Source organism: Quercus robur, chromosome 8, assembly GCF_932294415.1.
Source record: "Quercus robur chromosome 8, dhQueRobu3.1, whole genome shotgun sequence".
Taxonomy (NCBI): Eukaryota; Viridiplantae; Streptophyta; class Magnoliopsida; order Fagales; family Fagaceae; genus Quercus; species Quercus robur.
Genome location: NC_065541.1, coordinates 23,913,438 through 23,935,420, shown reverse-complemented (window position 1 = coordinate 23,935,420; position 21,983 = coordinate 23,913,438). Strand labels below are relative to the sequence as shown.

The following is a 21,983-nucleotide window of genomic DNA, read 5'->3' as shown; positions in this document are numbered from 1 at the left end:
TGAATCATCGTTTAAAAATCTTACTTTTTTAACTTTTAAAAACAGATTTAATTTTTTGCAAACCAATCTCTTTTTTCTTTTTTTTCTTTTTTTGACTTTTCAAAATAGATTTGATTCCTTTTAACAAAATCTCATTTTTTTTACCTTTTACAAAAACAGATCTGATTTATACAAAATCAAGTCCCATTTTTTTAATTTTCAAGACAAATCTGATTCTTCTTATAAAAGAGGACATTATTCATATGGAAAATTTGTTTAAATTAATTTTTGTCAAGTGTTTGTTATGTGTATTATAACATATCATTCAACATCATACAAAATGGTATATAATGGTCATTAGAGTCTAGAAGACCAGACTCTGTCTGGGCGGACGGTTGCCTAGCACCCTCCCATTTCGTAACATTGCCCCCGAACTTTGGATTTTGGTTAGTAGATTAGTTTTTTGTTTTTAATTTTGGTAGAATGTAACTAGGACCAATGTTTTGTGTTTTGTGTTTTGCATTTTTTTTTTTTTTTTTTTTTGCATAGATTATAACTAGGACCAAAGCCTTGTAAGGTTAATATACCAAATTGTACTCTTTTTTTATTCAATCAATGACATTTGATGTATTTTGAATATTTAATTGTATTTATTTTTTGTATAAAAAAAAAATAAGTGGCAACTCCACACCACTTACCCAAAAAGAGAGGTGCCTTAAAGCAACCAAATCTCTTTTTTGAGAGCACCCCTGTGGTCTTTCACACCTGCATCTTCCAACAACTCCAAGACATATTTCCTTTGGCAAAGACTTATACCTTCCTTAGACCTTGCCACCTCCAAGCCTAAGAAAAATTTCAATTGTCCCAAGTCTTTAAGCTTAAACAGCTTATCCAGCAACACCTTGAGGTCTGCCACTGCTTGAGCATTGCCATTGGCAATGAGGACATCATCCACATACACCAATAAAGCAATAAGTGAACCAGGGCTGCCTCTTATGAACAAAGAGTAATCAGTTTTAGACTGATGAAAGCCTAGTTGAATTGGAAAACCATTGCCTAGATGCCTACTTAAGGCCATACAATGATTTGTTAAGCTTACAGATAACCTCCCGCTTTCTATGAAAGCCTGGGGGCAAGACCATGTAAACCTCTTCATCAAGGTCACCATGCAAAAATGCATTGTTGACATCAGGTTGAGATAAGTGCCACCCTTTCACAGCAGCCACTGCAAGTAAGGCTTTAATGGAAACCATTTTGGCTATTGGAGAGAAGGTTTTTGTATAATCTAGCCTCTCCCTTTGGGTAAAACCTTTTGCAACTAACTTTGCTTTGTATCTTTCAACAATACCATCAACCTTATACTTAACTTTGTAAACGCACTTACACCCTATTGACTTCTTATGAGGAGGCAAAGAAGTGAGGGACCAGGTCTAATTAGCCTTAAGAGCAGTAATCTTAGTTGCCATGGCCTCTCTCCACTTGGGATCCTTAACAACTTGGGCATAAGTACTAGGTTCCACAATTGAAGAGATTGAATTGCAAAAATGCTTATAGGAAGTAGATAAATGTGAATAGGAAAGGAAATTCTGAATAGGGTGAGATGTACCTTTTTTTGGAGTGACTGGATTGATGAAGGAAGAACTCACTTGATTGCAATGATAAGACTACAAATAAGAAGGTTTAGTAGACACTCCAGTGGATCTTCTAAGGGTCTGTGAAGGAAGTGTAGGTTGAGATGAAGCAGTGGAAGGTGACTCAGATGAGGAAGGATGACTTAATGAAGGTGGAATGTCATTTTGAACTATGTTGGAATCATTTGAGGGAGGAGTAGACTCAACAAATGGTGTAGAAGTTGATAAGGTATCTTGTGTTGGATTGACATGATCAGGAAGATCAATAACATCATCTTCAATGTCAGAATCAAAATCAACATCAAAGTGCAAAATGTTGATCATGGAAATAAGAATCATGGTACACAGGTGTAGAATCCATAGGCAGACAAGTGAGTGTGGAAGTGGACTTAGCTATGGAAGGAAATGTAGCAGGAACATGGGAAGGAGTGGAGTAGACAGTATTAAGGGAGTGAAAAGGAAAGATATGTTCATGAAACACGACTTCCCTAGATAGAAACACTTGTTTAGAAACAAGATTCAAAAGTTTATAGCCTTTAGTGGCAGGTGGATAACATAGTAAGACACAAAGTTGGGCTCTAGGTTGAAATTTGTCTCTATGGACAGAAATAGTGGGTAGAAATAGTGGATGCATAACACAAGCACCCAAACACCCTTAAATGAGCATAAGAAAGCTGAATATGAAAAAGAAGTATAAAAGGAGACTTGTTCTGTAAAATGGGAGATGGCAACCTATTAATGATGTGAGTGGCAGTGAGAATACAGTCCCCCCAATAGCACAAAGGAACATTGGACTGAATTCTCAATGCCCTAGCAACAAATGAGAGATGTTGATGTTTTCTCTCCACAATAGAATTCTGCTTTGGAGTGTAAACACAACTTCTCTGATGGATAATACCATGGTTAGAATAAAATTCAGATATAGCAAATTCTTGGCCGTTATCAAATCTTATAGGCTTGATATTTGCCTTAAATTGAGTTTGTACCATTTTGTGAAAAGAAATTAAATGAGTTTTAGCATCAGATTTAGCTTTCAACAGGTATATCCAAGTACATTTAGTTGCATCATCAACAATAGAGAGAAAATATTTGAAACCATCATGAGTAGGCATTGAGTAAGGCCCCCATATATTAACACGAACAAGGTCAAAAGGTGAATTAGAGAAATTGTTATTAAAAGGAAAGGGTAACCTTTTCTGTTTTGCCATTGGACATATATTGCAAAGATCAGTACAAGTGTCAAAGGAAACAGATAGACTATCTTGTAAAGATACTAGCTTATTCAAGGAAGGATGACCTAACCTAAAGTGCCAAATTCTAGGCATGCTACTAACAGCATTGACAAAATGAGAAGAGAAACCAAGCTTGTGCTTGATGAGATGATCTAATAAAGAAGGACTAACACAATCTGATCTTTGTAGCAAGTAGAGTCCATGATGCACTTCACTTATTCCAATCGTCTTCCAAGATAAAAGGTCCTGAATGAAACAAAATTGAGAAAGGAAAACAAGGCAATATGGAAATTTTTGAGTAAGCTAGCTTATGGAAAACGAATTAAAAGAGAAAGAAGGGACACAAAGTACATTATCTAGGATCAAAGTAGTAGAAAGTTGGACTGCCAATGTGAGTAACTTGAGCACTTTCTCCATTAGGTAATTCAATAATGGAATGGGGCTAGTTATGGTGGTGAGTAAAGTAGCAGAACATATTATATGGTCAGTGGAACCTATATCTAAAACCCAAGTGTTGCAACTATAAGCATTCCTATTTACTACCTTAGCAGCAAAAATAGAATGTTTCAAGTTGCAAGATTTGCCTACAAATGGAATAGTGACTGAAACACTATTAGCCATTGCTAGTTGAGTAGTTTCTGGTGTTGCATTGCTTCCTTGAGCCTGAAAACCATTGCCTGGACCCCCAATTAAAGCCAATAGTTTTTTATACTAATTTGGAGTAAATGGAAAAGCTTGTGGAGGATAAGGCTATTGCATAGGCCTAAGGTCTGACTCCACACCACCAAGAACAACTCAAAACTCAGGCCCAACAACTTGATTAGCCTTTGGATTCTTTCCCTTGGCCTTGTATCCAGGAGGATACCCATGGAGTTTGTAGCATTTCTCCATGGTATGCCTTGTGATTCCACAATGACTGCATATAGGTCTATCCCTGCCCTTATTCTTGTAGCCTTTCCCTATTAGACCACTTCCATAGGTATTTCCATAAGCAAAATTGGCAAATCCTATAGTTGATTGAGTTGCTAATGCAGTGGATTCAACATAAGCCCCAGTTCAGTGGCCAATGAACCTCTAACTCTCATCTTGAATCAACAAAGAATACACTTTGTTGATTGAAGGTAAAGGATCAATCAGAAGTATCTGTCCTCGAATCTAAATATAAGATTCATTCAGTCCCATCAAAAATTGCATCACAGAATCTTGCAATTGATATTGAGTCAGCTTCTCATTGACTGAGCACTTGCAAGAACCACAGGTGCAACAAGGCAAAGCTTTGTAATTCTCAATCTCATCCCATAGAAAATTCAGCTAAGTGAAATGATCTGTGATAAAGAGCTCTCCTTGTGCAATTGTTGCAAGTTGTTTCTGAAGTTGGAAGAGTCTTGGTCCATTTTTCTGAGAAAATCGATTCTTCAAGTCTATCCACACCTCCAAAGCAGTGTTCTTGTAAACAACACTTGCAAGAATTTTGGGAGAAACACAATTGAGAATCCAAGAAACCACCATATTATTGCACTTAGTCCAGGCTTGAACAAGCAAAGGATTCTTTGCCATGGATGGAGTCAAAGAGAGACTGCCATCAATGAATCCTAATTTGCTCTTTGCTCCCAAAGCTCTTTGCATTGACTTTGCCTAACTAGGGTAATTGTCATTGACTAGAGGCTGAGCGACGAGAATCGCGCCTAGATTCTCTTCATACTGCATAAAGAATGGGTGAGACTCATCAATGGTTGTGACAGACTGTGAGGTTGTGACAGATTGTGGTGGATCCGCCATTGAAGGACCTTAAGAGTGAAAAGAAAATGAAGCTAAAAAACAATAAAATTCTAGAAGAAAACAGAGTGCTCTGGTACCATGTGAGAATTTGTGAAAGGAAACTCTAATTACATTAATTAGAAAATGATTGTACAAGAGCTATTTTATACTAGTGTTGATACAAGAGCTGAAGCAAAAACTAACTCCTAACTAACTCCTCATTATACGGATCTAAGCTGTATAACCAACCAAATCATTACACGTGTACATGTATAAATAACTACTAAACTACAAAAATGAACTAATCCTAAACTACAAGTCGCACAAGCTGTTCTGGACTAAAGGACTGTCGTATTGCTATAACTGATGCAATCCTTCCACTCCTCTATTTTGGACCCTTGCCTCTCTGCCTGAAGGATTGTCTCTCCACATTTCAATACTTGTTCATCTTAGCTTGCAACATTAGACTTGCCTTTCTCATAAGGTGAGCTGCCTTGTTGCCTTCTCTACATGTGAAAGAAGACTTCCACGCTCTGAACTTGGATTCCCAGGATTTTATACTAGCAACTAGTTGTTGGACTTGAATTGGACCTAGTTCATGGTTGGCAATGGCATTCATGATAGTTTGGGAGTCCCTTTGAAGGTGACCTCTGTAAGGCCCAACTCCTAGGCAAAGATTGTGCCAATTTCAGCAGCTTTGGATTCAATCTCTAGAGCACCAAGTGGATATGGGAGTAATTTGCTAAGAGCTCCCATTATTTATCCTTTGTCATTTCAAACCACCACCCTGATCCCACAATGTCCAAGCTCTTTAAAAGCAACTCCATCAAATTATATAAAGTATGTAATTGGAATTAAAAGGCATAAAACAAATATTCAAACAATATACATCATCAAATGCATGTTCATACCAATGCATGATTTACCTTGACTTACCTTTCAGCAACTCAGCACCTATGGCATTATGCATGAGCATATGAATGCATGATCATGGCATTGAAACAAAGCAAATACTAAACAAACCCTAATTCTAACATGAGATAGCAAACCAAGCAAACAAAACATGTTAAACAGGAACTTTGGAAGCATAAAAACATGGAAAAGAAACTAAACAAAACAAACATGTGAAAGCAGAAGCAAAACAAACAAAAACAAAAATTAGGCTTTCTGGGCAGCAGTTTGTGCACGCAAGAACAAGTCTGCGTGCGCATAATCAAGCCTGCGTGCGTAGGCAAAATTATGTGTACAAAAATTCTTGCCCAAAAACCCTAAAAACACCAAAAACAGGGCAGAACCTCAAAACTAAAATTCTAACAACCACTTTTGGAGAAATTAGCTAAAATTCTTTACAGGTGAGGTGCTCTCGGGCTCTCGGGCTTGTGGAAGCAGTGAGGTTCTTGCACTTTGCAAGAAGTGGAGTGCCCTCCATTCTGAGTAAGGGCATATGAGGTTTTATTTTCTTCTCTATTCTTTTCCTGTAACTAGCAAAGTAGACTTAGGGGTGTTTTTCTCTTTTTCCTTGGCAACATGGGGGCATTTTAAGGAAGAGGAGATAGAAGAGGGGTGTTATGGCAGAAGAACTAGAAGAGTTGTGGAGGAAGCTGTCATTCACGGATAAAGAAGATGAGGGCATTGTTTTAGGAAATAGTAGCACCAGAGCAGCCAAAGCAAGGGGCAGATTGTGTGCAGTTCTAAAAATTCTTTCCCATAGGAGTGTACATGTGGAAGCTCTAAGGAAAAACCTGAGAATGCTCTGGAAGCCGAGTAAAGGGGTTAATATAAGCGAGCTTGAGGATGACTTGTTCCTTGTAGAGTTTGGGGATGAAAGGGATAAAAGGAGGGTAATGGATATGTCACCATGGAGCTATGAGAAACAGTTGGTGTTTATCTAGGAGTTTGAAGGGGAATTAACGCCGAGAGAGATGGAGTTGAAATGGTCTCCTTTCTGGGTCTAGATTTTTAACTTACCATTGAAGTGCAGAACCAAAGAAATGGCACGGGCAATTAGGTCAAAACTGGGGTCTGTAATGGAGGTGGATGTCGCTGACCCGAGAGTGCAATGGCGTAAATATATTCGGGTAAGGGTTAAGATAGACATTACAAAAAAGCTTCTGAGGGGTAAGAAGGTTACCATCGAAGGGGGGGGGGAGAGCAAGTGGATACAGTTCAGATATGAACGACTCCCCAATTTCTGTTACAGGCGTGGACTCCTCAACCACGCGTTAAGAGAGTGTTCGGTGTCGACGGACACCAACGGTCAAAATGAGGAAAAACAGATGCAGTATGGGGCGTGATTGAGGGGTGAGCCAGGTAGAAGAGGCGCAATAAAGTTGGAAAAACAGAGCAACAGACTAAATAAAGGGGAGGTGGCAATTGGGGAGGAGTCGGAGAAGATGGCAGAGACGGCCAAAGTGTCTGAAAAGCCATGCGAAGGGAGTAGGGCACATGTGGCGATGGTCACTAATTGGGGGAACAAAACAAAAGCTCTGGAGCAGTCAACCCACGAGCTATCTTATTAGTCTGCGAAGTACTTGCATGAAAAAGGAAAGCATAGCAAGGGAGGTGGAAAGCAAGTCGAGCTGAATGCCCAAACAAGTGAAAGCACCTCGATCTTACCCACTGACATAGGAGAACAGACACCATGCATGATATGGGAGCAGATACCTATCCCAGATCACGTGCCCGAATTTAAATATGTCATGGCGCCAAACAAAGATAAAGAAAACAGCGCGAAAAGCCCAACAACCCGGGCTCCAGATATAGGCCTGATGGCTATGTGCTACGATCCAAATGAGGGGTGGGTCACGTCCAAGCTCAGCCCAACTAATGGGCATTGGAAAAGGATGGCCAGGGCAATAAAACAGAGTAAGCCCAGAGGAGAATAAAGCCCAAAAAAACAAAAACGTGCTGGCTCGGTTCCTTTACAAGAGTTAGATCCAAATGCACTTGAACTGAAACGAAGGAAGAATCAGAAACAGAGTGAAGCATTAGGGTGCAAAGAACAACAGAGAGAGGAAGAACATAGGGATGGCGGAGAGGCTCATGTACAACTAAGCAAGTGAGCTTTGTGACTCGTGTTTGTGATGAGTAAGATTAAGTAGTCTCTTGTACTTAACACTAGTATCACTCTTTTTGATGGGAAGGACTAGAAAATCCTAAGAGAAAGGCATAAATAACCATCTCACCACTGTTGCCCGCCAATCATGAAATGACATTTGTAAGCTTTGGCATAGCAAAAGTGGAATGTCAAATGCTTAACATAATTGGGTATTTCTTTTCTATCTCATATATGCCCATGCATGGTTTGCTTAAAAAGAAAAATATGCAAAGAAAAATGAAAGCAAAAAGATTAAAATGCTTTATATATGATTGCAAGTGTGTATTCAAGGAGATGTGGGAGTTATAAGATGTACCTCGAAAGTGATAATCCCCATCAAACAGTTATGATTGTGTGCGAGTTAAATTGATTTTCTCATATCTTAAATTATCATAACATGTAGACACTTATGCAATTTGTCTTTCACACACAACAAGCAATATTCCTTGCTACTCTTGATACATGTGCAGGTACAATGTGATTTGGCCATCACAAGGAATACTTGTGTTAATGTATGCTCACTAAGCTGTCTTAACTTGTTTTTGAAATATAAAATTGGTTAGACTTGTTTTGTGTGTGTGTGTGTGTGTGTGTGTTTTTGATCTAAATGCTTGACATTTTTCTTGTTGAGAGATGTTTTTGAAAGTTAATATGTTGTTTAGATCGTTGGTTCAGTAGCTTGCTTGATTGCATTCTTTTCTGTGTGTTTTTCCTCTCTTTGAAAAACTTTTTTTTATCAAGCTCGACAGCTTCTTGATAGATTCTTGATCCATCAAGAAACTTTATGTCTGCTCGATAGATGCTCAATAGCTATTCGATCCATCGAGGTTGGCTTCTACTCAATAGCTGCTCGACAGCTTCTCGATCTGACGAGATCCTCTTGCATGCATTGTTTTTCACATATTTTGCATCTTTTTGTTATCTTGTCATCCATAGCATCCTGTTTCATTACATTCATGCATTTATATGGATTCTTTGCACCCCCTTGATCAACTTTGATCATCTTTATATTTCTCGGGTGAAGCTTTTTAGCTTCTTGTACCTTTTGTCAATCATAACAGAAAGGGGGAGAAATTGTGGAGAAAATGTGGTTTCTTTTTTTAAGATTCTACATGTTAAAGGGAGAAATACATGCCCTTGTAAGAGGGAGATGTGTTTCATCTTGTTAGGGGGAGTGCTTACTTCCTTCTTCTTGTACATCGATCTTGTGACCATGTTTACATACATTGTGCTTATCTTTGATATATATATATATATATATATATATATGATGGTGTATGTCTTCTTTACCTATCTCTACATGTGTTGTTTCTCTTCTTTCTTTATACACATGTTTCTTATATAATGTATTTTACCTATCTCTACATGTTTTGTTTCTCTTCTTTCTTTATACACATGTTTCTTATATAATATATGCAATCTATTATTTATGTTTCACACTAAGATGCCTTGATGAATTTTGTTTAAAGTGTTTCAGAAATACAGGTTGTCAAAGTTTACTTGCCATAAACTCTCTTCTTGCAAAGTTTTTCAAGAGTTTGTGTTAGGATAGATTTTATTGTATTCAACAAGTAAGTATGAGTTGAGTGATTTATGACTTCTCTCATATGTTTATTTGTTTGTTGTGGTTTTGTCACGGATTGCCAAAGGGGGAGCTTGTTAGGACATATGTAAATCATGTTAGGAACATATGTCATTATGGAATTGGCTAATCCTTTGACAAAACGCACTTTACTTGTATTTGGATAGATCTAGGATGGGTTTAGTACTTCAAGGAATAAGAGTTTAAGTGAGTCTAGTATTGAAGCCATGCAAATCTGTCCAAGAAACAAGTGAAAAAGTGTTGATTCATTAAAGCTCAATAACTCTCGATAGCTCGCAAGTGAAGAAGTGTTGATTCATTAAAGCTCGATAGCTAGCTTGATAGCTCTCAATACCTCTCGATAGCTCGCAACAGTTACGAAAATCAATTTTTTAAATTAGATATTTGGCCCATGCTTATGTATTTGTATAGGGTTTCTTTTCTCACAATCCTAAACATATATAAGGTTTATTTTAAAGGCCGTCACATAAGAGAATACAAGGAGAAGACATAAAAAAGGTGATCGATACCTTATTCTCTCTGAAAGAAGCTACTGCGTCTTTACGCCTTAGGGTTTTGTAACCAAGTGCTTCTTGATCTTCATTGTTGATGAAGTGAAGAACTTTGCAACCAACAATCTTCTTCAAGTTGGTGTGTTAGTCACGAACTGGGAGCTGTGCATCTTTGGTTAGTCATGTATTGGGATTCGTGCAAAAATGCAGCGTTCATATATTGAAAAGTTCAGAAGTTTTGAAGTAGTAGATGGTTTTTGCTGTAAGTTCATCTACAGGGATTGTAGAGTCTAGGGATAAAGGTTTTGTATTAGATCTGAAACTTCTCTTTATTATAGTGGATTTCTTTTCGGGAAGGTTTCCCCCCAAGTTTTTTTACTATGAAACTAGTTTGTTTCATTGGTTTTCTTGGGTCATCATATCTTGTCTTATTTATTTTTTCCACTGCATGATATTGATATTTGTTTGTTTTAAAAATTTTTATTCATAATAAATCTAATTAACAACTTGAGTTTAATACTTGTTAATTCTATCAATCGAGGTCTAAATTTCCCAACAAATGTGTTTTAGATTCACTCAATTCTGGTGTGTTGCCCTATGGTATAAATGAAACATATATATGCCTCATCCCCAAGGTGAAATCTCCCCAAAAAATTACGGAGTATCGACCCATCAGTTTGTGTAACGTTATTTATAATATCCTTGCTGAGATTATTGATGAGTCCCAAAGTGCTTTTGTACCGGGTAGGCCTATTTCGAACAACGTCTTGGTGGCGTTTGAAACAATGCACAGTATAGATCAAAGGAAGAAAGGGAAGGAAGCTTTTATGGCGGTTAAGCTCGATATGAGCAAATCCTACAATAGGGTTGAATGGGCGTATTTGGAGGCCATGATGAGGAGGATGGACTTTAATGAAAGGTGGATTTCTCTCATATTGATGTGTGTGTGCATGGTGGAGTATTCATTTTTGATATATGGGGAAGCAAAAGGAAATATTATCTCAACAAGAAGACTGAGACAGGGGGACCCTATCTCCCCTTATTTTTTCTTATTATGTGTCGAGGGCTTATCTACCATGTTTAAAAAGGAAGAAAGGGAGGGTCACTTGAAGGGGGTGGCCGTGAGTTGAGAAGCCTCGCAAATTTCCCACCTACTGTTTGCGGATGATAGTTTTGTGTTTTGTAGAGCATTTGTGGAAGAGTGTGATAGGGTAATAAAATTTTTGGAGGACTGCGAGGTGGAATCAAGGCAGAAGCTAAACAAAGAAAAAATCTCCCTCTTTTTTAGCGAAAACACACCAAGGGAAACGCAGGAATATGTGCAGCAAAAATTTGGGGCCTAAATCATCCAACACCACGAGAAGTACCTAGGATTGCCTCCGTTAATTGGGAAGGGGAAAAGAAAAGCTTTCAACTGAATAAAAGACCAAGTTGGAAGACATATAGTTGGGTGGAAGGGCAAATTGTTGTCAAATGCAGGTCGGGAGGTTTTCAATAAGGCCATGGCCCAAGCTATGCCCACGTACACAATGAGTTGCTTCAAGCTCCCGGACTCACTTTGCAATGAGCTGAACTCTATGATGAGCAACTTTTGGTGGGGGCAGAAAAAAAAGGAGAGGAAAATGGCTTGGATGTCATGGAAAAAAATGTGCACAACGAAGGAAAAATGTGGCATGGGTTTTAGGGACTTGAAAGCTTTTGACTTAGCACTCTTTGCTAAGCAAGGGTGGAGAATCCTGAAAAATCAGAATTCATTGGTCCATAGAATTTTTAAGGCAAAATATTATGCGAAGAATACTTTCTTGGAAGCCAAGTTGGGTAGACGGCCATCTTATGCTTGGAGAAGCATCATAGCAGCAAGGGCAATTGTCGAAAGAAGATCTAGGTGGGCTATTGGCAACGGGGAGAAGGTGAGTATTTGGAATGACCGTTGGCTTCCAACCCTGGAGGCTTTTAGGGTAGTAAGTCCGAAACCCCCTTAGGCTGAATCTGAATTGGTGGTAGAGCTTATAGACATGGATAGGCGAAACTGGGATGTTGAAAAAATAAAGAGATTGTTCCTTCCCCATGAAGCCAATGTTATGCTTGGCATCCCTATAAGCCCTCGACTGCCTAGGGACTCCCTAATTTGGGCATGGACACCGTGGGGTATTTTTACTGTCAATAATGCGTATAAGGTGGCCCAAACTCTACTACGAGATACGCATCCCAAGCTGGAAGGGAGGGAATGTTCAGATACAGTTGGTATAAGGAACTTATGGAAGCAAATTTTGGAGTTTGAATTGTCCAAATAAGGTAAGAATGTTTATGTGGAGAGGTTACTCGAATATACTTCCAACCAAGTATCAACTACAGGCTAGAGGTATAGGGAGGGGTGATGAATGTGACTTGTGTGGTAGCTGTGAAACGTCTGGGCATATTCTGTGGGGGTGCAAAGTGGCAGGGGAGGTGTGGAGTAACACAAGACTAAAGCTGCCAAGCATGGAGGTTATACCAAGGGACTTTGTTGTTGATATAATGTGGGACATCTTGAGGAGGCGACCTGGAATTGACTGGGAGTTGTTTGCAGTCACGGCATGGGGTCTGTGGAACAATACAAACCTGGTACGCCATGGGGGAAAGAGCAAAAGCCCCGAGCTGATAGTCCAAGAGGTGGCTGCTTACACAAGGGAAGTCAGACAATTTAAAGTAGCACAGAATAGACCTGCACCTCCAAGCGGACAGACATGGACCCCTCCAAAAAGAGGGTTCCACAACATTAACGTCAATGGAGCGGTGTTTAAGGAGTTGGGATGTTGTGGAGTGGGAGTTGTCATAAGAAATGAAGACAAAAGCTGATGGGCGCAATGAGCAAAAAATTGGAATTATCCCTAAAAGCACTGGAAGTGGAGGCCAAGGTAATCGAGGAAGGCTTCACTTTCACAAGGGAGCTAAGCCTAAACAATGTCATTTTGGAGAGCGACGCTTAGGTAGTTGTTAACTCTCTGACAGAGAGAAGTATGGCGCCAAGCTCTATCCTAATGGTGATTGAAGGAACAAAGTTGAGCCTATGTGGTTTTGATTCATGGGACGTCAAACTCATATGCAAAGCAAAGAATTCTGCACACACCTCATGGCAAAAAATGCCAAGTTTTTATCTGATTATAATGTTTGGGTGGAAGACACCCCACCCGCTATTGAGCAATAGATTCTGTATGATGTATCCCTCTTGAATGATTTTACCGTTTAGTGAAAGGGAAGCTTATTTGATTATCAAAAAAAAAAAAAAAAAAAAAATCTAACAACCTAACATGCATTTTAAACATACAAACATACAAACCTAAACTAGAAAAACATATAAAAATGTATTATAACAAACAAATAAAGCAAATATAAAGATTTAAAAGCAAAAAATGAAAGAAAGGAAAAAGAAAAGTTTAGACTAGATACCTCACACAAAAGCTTTCCTAGCTTGATTTTGACCATTCCTTTTAGTCAAATTTATTCACAATCCAATAAGAAAGTGATTAGCAACGTTAAACTAAAAGGATTGGGGCCAGATAAGGTCCCAACCAAACAAAATTGACTTGAGGGTATTTTTTGAAAAACTTTCTTTTGATTCACTATTTTCTAGTGAATCTTGTATTTTTCCCATGAGATTTCTCTGTGTTTTGAAAATATACCATGTAAGGCTTTATATAGTGGAAAAAATGGGATTTGGAATGACTCCCAGACGATGTGAGATTCATTCCAAACCTTAGCCATTATTGCAGAAAACTTTTCTTTTTTATGTTTCTAAAACCCTAGCTACATACGCCGGAGTGTGCCTACATACGCATGCTTTGGCCCACGTACGCAGGCTGCTGCCCTCGTACTTGGGCTGAGGGCCTCTTTGGTCATTTATTTCCAAAAATAGATTTTTGCTTATTTAAAAAGTGATATTTTTCCATTTTAACACTCCTCAAGTCAATTTGATATCTGGTCGGGCTTTAAACTGGCCTTGGGCCTTAGAGTTCGGGCATTATTGGGGAATAGGGGCTCGAGTCATAAGGGGTACAAAATGCGATTTCTACACCATGCTAAACAACATTTCAATTGTTCCATAGGGACCATGCCAATGTTGTGAAGACTTCATGGTCTTGGTTATGTTTTGCCTTTTTTACACGCCAGAACAAGTCCACAAAATTTTATGAGTTGGTACTGAGGTTTGGAGCCTTGAGATTTACCATTTGCCACATCGCTGCCATGAATTCACAACCCCAAAACACATGTCTAGCTGTTTCTACACCTCCACAAATGTCACACTCCACTTCCATTGGGATCTTACGATCTTTGAGCTTAGTTTTAGTGGGGAGAATATCTTTGCAAGCCCACCATATGAAGTTTTTTTTTGTTTTATTTAGGCAACGGAGCTGCCGTATAGACTTCCATAATGATACCATCTTGGTGTTGCTCGAGCATTCCCCCACATCAACCTTAGTTAGCTGCTTATGGCTTACCCAGTATGCATTATGAACCGAGAACACACCATTGGCTGTTGCAAACCAAATTTTCTGATCTTTAGGAGAAGCAGAGCTTAAGGGAATACCTAAGATGGTTGCAGCATCATGGGGGAGAAATATGGATTTGACCAGCTCATTTTTCCACACGGCTCTCTCTTTATCAATTAAGGTCGAGACCTTTTCATTGTACATCAGGGGGTTATAGGGATCGTGGTTTTGTATGTATTAGGATTAGGGATCCATTTGTCATTCCAGATCTGCACACTCTCACTATTTCCAATAGACCATCTAATTCCCTCTTCCACCATGCTTTTAGTAGCCATAATGCTTCTCCAAGTGAATGATGGTCTTTTACAAATTTAACCATCCAAGAAAGATCGCCCAGCAAAATACTTAGTTTGGAAAACATGGTGGAAGAGAGAATTTGTGTTTTGGAGAAGCCGCCACCCTTGCTTGGCTAGAAGAGCTAGGTTAAAGGCCTTTAAGTCTCTAAAACCCATGTCACCCAGGATATCTTTCGCCCATCAGACTTCTGCCCCCACCAAAACTTGCTAATCATAGAGTTGAGATCTTTGCACATTGAGTTCGGTAACTTGAAGTAACTCATGGTATAGGTAGGGGTGGCTTGGGCAACCGCTTTGATGAGGACTTCTTTGCTAGCGGAGGATAAGAGTTTCCCTTTCTAGCCTACCATCTTCCAGCTAAGCTAGTCTTTAATCCTATTAAAAGCCTTTTTTTTTACCTCGACCCAACAAGGATGGAAGACCCAAGTATCTATCATGCTACTTGATGATTTGGGCCCCATAAAGGTTTTCAATTTCAAATACGCTAATATTCACCCAGATTCTGTCCTAATGCAGTGTCATAATCTTGAAGGATATCCCAGATACGTTGATATTCACCCATATTGGCTCAGCAAAAGAATAAGCTATCATCCGCAAAAAATAAATGAGACAGATGCGGAGCCCTCAAGCATATAGAGATCCCTTTGATGTTTCCCAACCTCTCCTCTCTTTGGAGCATCACTGAAAGACCTTCTGCACACAATAAGAATAGAAATGGTGATAAAGGGTCCCCTTGGAAAATACCCCAGGAAGGGATGATTTCGCCTTTTGGTTCCCCATTGATTAGCACAAAGTAAGATACAAAAGTTATGCACATCATAAAAATAAATATCCAGAGATCATGGAATCCTAATTTTTGCATTACTCTAGCTAGGCAATCCCATTCCACTCTATCAAAAACCTTACTCATGTTCAGTTTGATTGCAATTAAGCCTTCCTTTCCTTTCCTTCTCTAGTTGATGTGGTGCATTGTTTCGAATGTCACTAGTACATTATTTGTGATGAGTCTCATCTTTCACTTGCACTTCCTATAAGGAATAAAAAAAGAATAGTCAATTAGTTCATTAATTTTTTTTAATTAAAATCTTTAAAAGAACTACGAAAAGGAGTGATAAAAATACTAAATTTAGAAGACAATCTTTACCAGACTGAATAAATTAACTTGCAATTAAAATACATTATGTTAATTATATTTTATGTGATTATTATTATTAAACCTAAGAACTTGACGTGCTACATGTGCAATTAGCCAATAACACAGCTTGCAAAATATAAATTCTATGCGCTTTAAGTAAATTAATTTAAATAGTTAAAGGAAGATTGACGTCCTTGTTGGACAAAATGGGCTTCTGCCCTTTTTGGGCAAATTAATTAGCCTTTTGCCCTTCTTCCCAAACTAAATAGGAAAATGCCCCTCTTTTGAAAATCGAGTTAAAAAAAAAAAAATTCTGGAGCCCTATAGTGACGCTTTTAAGGACCCATAGTGACATTTTAGCCTATAACTCGATTTCATGGATATCAAGTTACAAAACGCCACTATAGGTCTTTATAAACGTCACTATAGGTCCTTAAAAACGTCACTATATGGCTTAAATTGATTTTGAAAAACTCGATTTTCAAAAGAGGGGTATTTCCCTATTTAGTTTGGGAAGAAGGGCAAAAGGCTAATTAATTTGCCCAAAAAGGGCAAAAGCCCATTTTGTCCCATGCTTGTTTAAGAAAAAAAAAAAGAAAAGAAAAGTAGAAAGGTAGTAAAAGAGAAGAGAAACAAGGAGGAGATAGAAAAAGCAACAGCCATACCCTATAGCCGAACCAGATCCTTTATCTCGAGCTTGTCTCAGTTCTAATAGCCATTGTAAAATGGAGAGGATCCGGATCCAATCGAGTCACCAAACCCATGGTCCAACTCCATCAATCATCATAGAAGACCAAGCCACATGGATTGGATGTAATGGCCATCAAGAATCTTCCATTAGAAACTTAGGCAACGAACGCTGCAAGCTCAGAAACCTGTATCCAGTTATTAATGTCATCGCTTCTACGTTGGTTCAATGTCCCTAGGTCGCCTCTGGTTTGTGGAGGCCTTGAAGTTTAGAAGTTGGGTTTAGCTCTACAATTTTGCTCTAGGCTGATTGCTCCATGGAATCTTATGGCTTCTCTTTGCTTTGTTTCTTTATGTGACAGTCATCGTTACTTCTCTATTTTTTTCTCTTTTATTTGCTCTGTAATTTCTTATTGTTGTTGTTTTTTTTCTTTTAATTATTCTATTAAATAATTAAATATATATATTTTTTAAAGTATTTGGGACGATTAGTAATTTATTAGTAATTTATTCCTTTCCAACAAAGAAAAATTCCTAACAATAGAATACATAGCAAAATAAGGTATGTCACCTAGCTACAATACATAGCCACAAAATATGGTATAACTCTACTAAATTCCTATAGGTGCTGGCCCTAGGGTTCTCTCCTACTAAAGGAGTTCTCTCCCTCATGTTCCTACGAGTCTTCTCCCTCCCTTAGGTCTCCTAAGGGTTTCATTTTTCTTGTTTTTTCTTTGGTTGAGTCCTATGCAAGATGGCCGATGATGTGGTTAACTGTTTGGAGAATATGAAGTTAACTTCGAAGGAAGAGGAAGTCATACCAATATCAAATGAGGGCCGAAGGGAAGAAATTGAATGAGGAGTTTTCACAAAATTCTAAATCGGCTGAGGTGTCAATCCACCCCCGTCGAGCACAATGAGGCTATTAAGTTGGAACTGCCAAGGGCTTGGAAACCCTTGGACAGTTTGTAGCCTTCGCAAAATTGTGAGGGAACAAGCTCCCACGGTGTGTTTTTTAATGGAAACACGATTGGATAAGTAGGGTTATGAAAGACACTGTAGAGAATTGCCATTCTAAAATAAAATCATTGTTAAGAAGCCGAATTCAGGAGGAGGTATTGCGCTGATTTGGAAACCAAATGTGCAATTGGATGTGATCAATTATACTAAAAACCATGTGTTAGCCAAGGTGGTGGAAGATGATGGATTTGTGTGGTACTTTACTGGGTTTTATGGGTGGCTTGAAGCAAGTCAAAAAATGAAATCTTGGGCTCTATTAGCACACCTTTCTATGTTTATTGATGGTCCATGGTGTTGCATTGGTGATTTAATGTGATTTTGTTTACTGCAAAAAAACAAAGTGCCTATCCACCACCATTTAAGCAAATGGAGGAGTTCGGCCTAGCCTTAGATTCATGTGGACTGGTAGATCTGGGATTTCGGGGTTACCCTTTTACATGGAATAATAAGAGACCAGGTGAAACTAATACGAGACAGAGATTGGATAGAGCGGTAGCCAATAGTGAATGGAAGAATTGGTTTCCTACCACTACTGTAACCCATTTGGAGTCTCATGCTTCAGACCATCTTCCATTAATTATGCAAACTAGATCAGACAAGGAATTTCAAAATAGGGGTACACATGGCTTCAAGTTTGAAGAGTCTTGGCTTTTATGGGATGATTTTGAGAAAAAAGTTAAGGAAAATTGGATTTCAAGGAGTGGGTCAGATTCGGCCCTAGCAGCTATACAGGAGAAAATCAATGAATGTGAGGTAGGATTACAAGCATGGGGTTCATAGAAGACCCATCCTGACACTGAAGAGATTAAAAGATTGTAAAAACAGGTGGAGATCTTGACTAGTGAGGAGTTAACAGATGAACATAAAGCTGAATTTTAAGAGATAAGCAAGCGGTTGGATGATCTTCTTTTAAAACAGGAAATATTCTAGCATCAAAGGTCAAGGGTTTCTTGGTGAAAGCATGGCAACAAAATTACCAAGTATTTTTAGTCTAAAGCTTCCCAGAGAAAATGAAGAAATTTTATTAAAGGGATATGGGACTCCTATCAGAATTGGGTAGAGGAGATTACTGAAATTGCTAGGGTGGCGACGAATTATTTTGAGTTTATATTTACTTCAGCTGGATGTGATCAGATGGAAGAATGTCTAAATACAGTACCCTACAGAGTTACACCAGATATGATTGAAATGTTGTCCAGAGAATATAGTGTGGAGGAGATTAAAGCAGCTTTGTTCCAAATGGGACCAACAAAGGCTCCTAGACTTGACGGTAGGAATGCTCTTTTCTACCAAAAATTTTGGCATATTATGGGTAATGATGTGATCACTACCGTGTTAGATTTTTTAAATACTGGTAACATGCAGTCTGAAATTAATTTTACCCATATTATCCTTATTCCCAAAGTTAAGTCGCCTGAAAGAATGTCTGATTACAGACCTATAAGCCTATGTAATGTCATATACAAAGTCATATCCAAAGTGTTGGCCAATAGACTAAAGATTATTCTCCCTTAGCTAATATCACCCAATCAAAGTGCTTATGTCCCGGGTCGACTGATTACTGATAATGTGTTAGTGGCACATGAGTTTTTGCATTCCATGCATAATAGAAGATTAGGCAGAAAATGTTATTTAGCTCTAAAATTGGATGTTAGTAAGACGTATGATCGGGTTGAATGGCCTTTTTTCTGAGGGGTATTAATTATGGTTAAATTGGGTTTGCCAGATGTGTGGATTGATAGGGTTATGAAGTGTGTGACAACTCCTACATTCTCAGTTTGTATTAATGGCAAAGCTTATGGTAAGATTTATCCTATGAGGGGAATCCGGCAAGGTGACCCCTTATCACCCAATTTGTTTCTGTTGTGTGCAAAAGGTTTTTCATCGTTACTAGCTAAGGCAGAATAGGAGAGGCAGATTCATGGTGTTTCTATCTATAGGAGAGCTCTTAGCTTTTCGCACCTTCTATTTGCGGATGACTCACTACTGTTTTGCAGAGCTAATTTGGAGGAGGTTTAAGCTATCTCTGATATTTTGCAGACATATACATTTGCATCGGGTCGGTGTATTAACTTTGACAAATCTTCTGTATTTTTTAGCACTAACACAGTGGGCGAATAAAGGGAGAGGATTAAGGAGTTGCTGGGAATAAGAAAGGTGGTACGCTTTGAGTCCTATCTTGGGCTGCCCACTATGGTTGGTAGATCAAAATACCAGACGTTTGCTTATTTGAAGGAGAGAGTATGGAAGAAAATGCAAGGATGGAAAGGATTATTATTATCAAGAGCAAGGAAGGAAGTCCTCATTAAAGCTGTGGCTTAAGCCATTCCTACTTACACTATGGGCGTCTTCCAATTACCGGTGAAGTTGTGTAATGAGTTGAATGCAATGTATGCGAGGTTTTGGTGGGGGTAGGTCAACAATGAAAGGAAAATGCATTGGAAGAGTTGGAGTGTATTATCTCAATCTAAGAAAGAGGGTGGAATGGGATTTTGGGACATAAGGAGCTTTAATTTGGCTATGTTAGCTAAACAAGGGTGGAGGCTTTTGCAAGATCAGGAGTCTTTAATCTATAAGTGCTTTAAGGCAAGGTATTTTCCTCGGGTTTCATTTTTAGAGGCTACTGATGTTCCTAATAGCTCATACGTTTGGAAAAGTCTGATTGCTGCCCAACCAATCCTAAAGAGAGGCTGCTGTTGGCGGGTTGGGGATGGTGCCAATATTCGGGTTTTCCAGGATAAATGGATGCCGAATTATCCAACAAATAGAGCTCTTTACCCACCACTTGATGGAGATTGGGATTGTCGAGTATCGGATTTAATTGACTGGAGTATCGGATTTAATTGACTGGAATCGAAGTATTATTGCTGCAAAATTTCATCCGGAGGATATGGAAGCCATGGTTCGGATCCCATTGAGTAGGAGGTACGTACCAGATGTGTGGATGTGGCTTCATAATAAAAAAGGAAATTTCTCAGTGAGGTCGGGATACCATATTGCTAGAATGATTGCTAAGGAGGAGTATGGACTGATGGAGAGTTTGAACAGAGGAGGTAAAGGTGAGGTTTGGCAGAAATTATGGAGATGCCATCTGCCTAATAAAATAAAGGTGGTTGCATGGAGGGTATGCCAAGATATTTTGCCAACGAAGGAGAACCTAGCCCATCGAAAAATTGTTGAAAACTAATCCTGTGAGCTGTGCAAGCAGGGGGATGAATCTGTGCTTCATGTCATGTGGTATGGGCTGGTAGTAAGGTGTGTATGCAGAAATGCACAACATTCAGAACGGATATCCTTAAGTTAGTGGAGGATTTGATGGAACGGCTTCAGGTGGAGGACTTGGAGTATTTCTTTGTTCAATGCTGGGTTCTTTGGAATTAGAGAAATTCGATTGTGTACGGAGGATGTATCCAGGATCCGACTAGACTTGTACAGCATGCAAAAGACTTTCTCCAGGAATATCGGGATGCCCAGACTCAGCTTTCTGTTCAGACTTCATCTGGTTCGATGCATCATCAGGTGCGATGGGTTCCTCCTTCAGGTTCAGTCTATAAGCTTAACGTGGATGCAACAGTGTTTAAAGGGATGAAGGCTTCAGGCGTTGGTGCCGTGGTTCGAAATGAGAATGGTGAGGTTATGGTGGCGATGGCAGGGAAAGGCTCTCAGGTGCAGGACAGCGAGGAAGCTGAGGCGTTAGCTTGTAGACGAGCTGTGGAGTTTGCCTTAGAAGCTGGGTTTAGGGAGATCATTTTAGAGGGGGATAATTGTAATGTCATGAAGTCTATTTTGGGTCCAAAGTCTGATAGGGATAGGTATGTGTATGATGACATTAACAGTATGGGAAGGGAGTTCAGAGTTTTTTATGTTTTATGTGTCAAGAGGGGTGCCAATTCGGTGGCACATTCATTGGAAAAATTTGCTAGACATATAGATGGGGAAATAGTGTGGTTGGAAGAAAATCCCCCACCTGTTGCTGATGCCTTGTATCTAGATAATTGCAATATTATGAATGAATGAGATTGTCTCTGAGTTAAAAAAAAAAAAAAAAATTCTTATAGGTGAAGAGATAGTCAACAAAATCGACTATCTCTCATTCCCCTTTTTATGCTACTCTTAGTTAGGTTTAGGGATTTCAATCCCAAATGTTCTCTCTCAGTTGTGTCTTGGGATTTTTATCAAAGCCATGTGGCCTCCCATGTGGCATCAAAATTAGTATTTTAAATTATCATTAGTTATGTTAGTTTTTTTCATCTCACTTAATGGTAGAGACTATTTTGCATAGTACTAAGATGTTGGAGAATAAGCTACACAATTAAAACATTAGGAACTAAAATGATAATTAAAAAATATGATCTTAGGGGAAGAATTTGAACTCACAATCTTTCTAATCACATGATTAATCCTTCTCAATTTTTAATTTTTATTTTATTTTTTTAATTTTTTGATGAATAAGAGATCTGTTCAAACAAATGGAACTTTTAAGGCAGGATTACAAAACATGCAGAGCAAATTGCTTCCAACAGAA

The 21,983-nt window shown here is 38.7% G+C and overlaps 1 protein-coding gene across 1 annotated transcript; it reads left to right on the top strand.

Moving 5' to 3' along the window:
- Nucleotides 1–20,348: 20,348 nt before the first annotated feature.
- LOC126696069 (uncharacterized) lies at nucleotides 20,349–21,475 on the top strand. Its single transcript, XM_050392853.1, has 3 exons — nucleotides 20,349–20,522; nucleotides 20,667–20,705; nucleotides 20,840–21,475. The coding sequence occupies exons 1-3, from the start codon at nucleotides 20,349–20,351 to the stop codon at nucleotides 21,473–21,475; spliced, it is 849 nt and encodes a 282-aa protein (XP_050248810.1).
- Nucleotides 21,476–21,983: the final 508 nt, after the last annotated feature.

Bases quoted from the DNA above. Each gene is read 5' to 3' on its own strand.
- LOC126696069 (XM_050392853.1), top strand. From the start codon at position 20,349: ATGGAAGCCATGGTTCGGATCCCATTGAGTAGGAGGTACGTACCAGAT. The intron at 20,523-20,666 runs GTTTGGCAGAAA...CTGTGCAAGCAG, and splicing joins ACAGAGGAGGTAAAGGTGAG to GGGGATGAATCTGTGCTTCA. The intron at 20,706-20,839 runs GTAGTAAGGTGT...CTTTGGAATTAG, and splicing joins ATGTCATGTGGTATGGGCTG to AGAAATTCGATTGTGTACGG.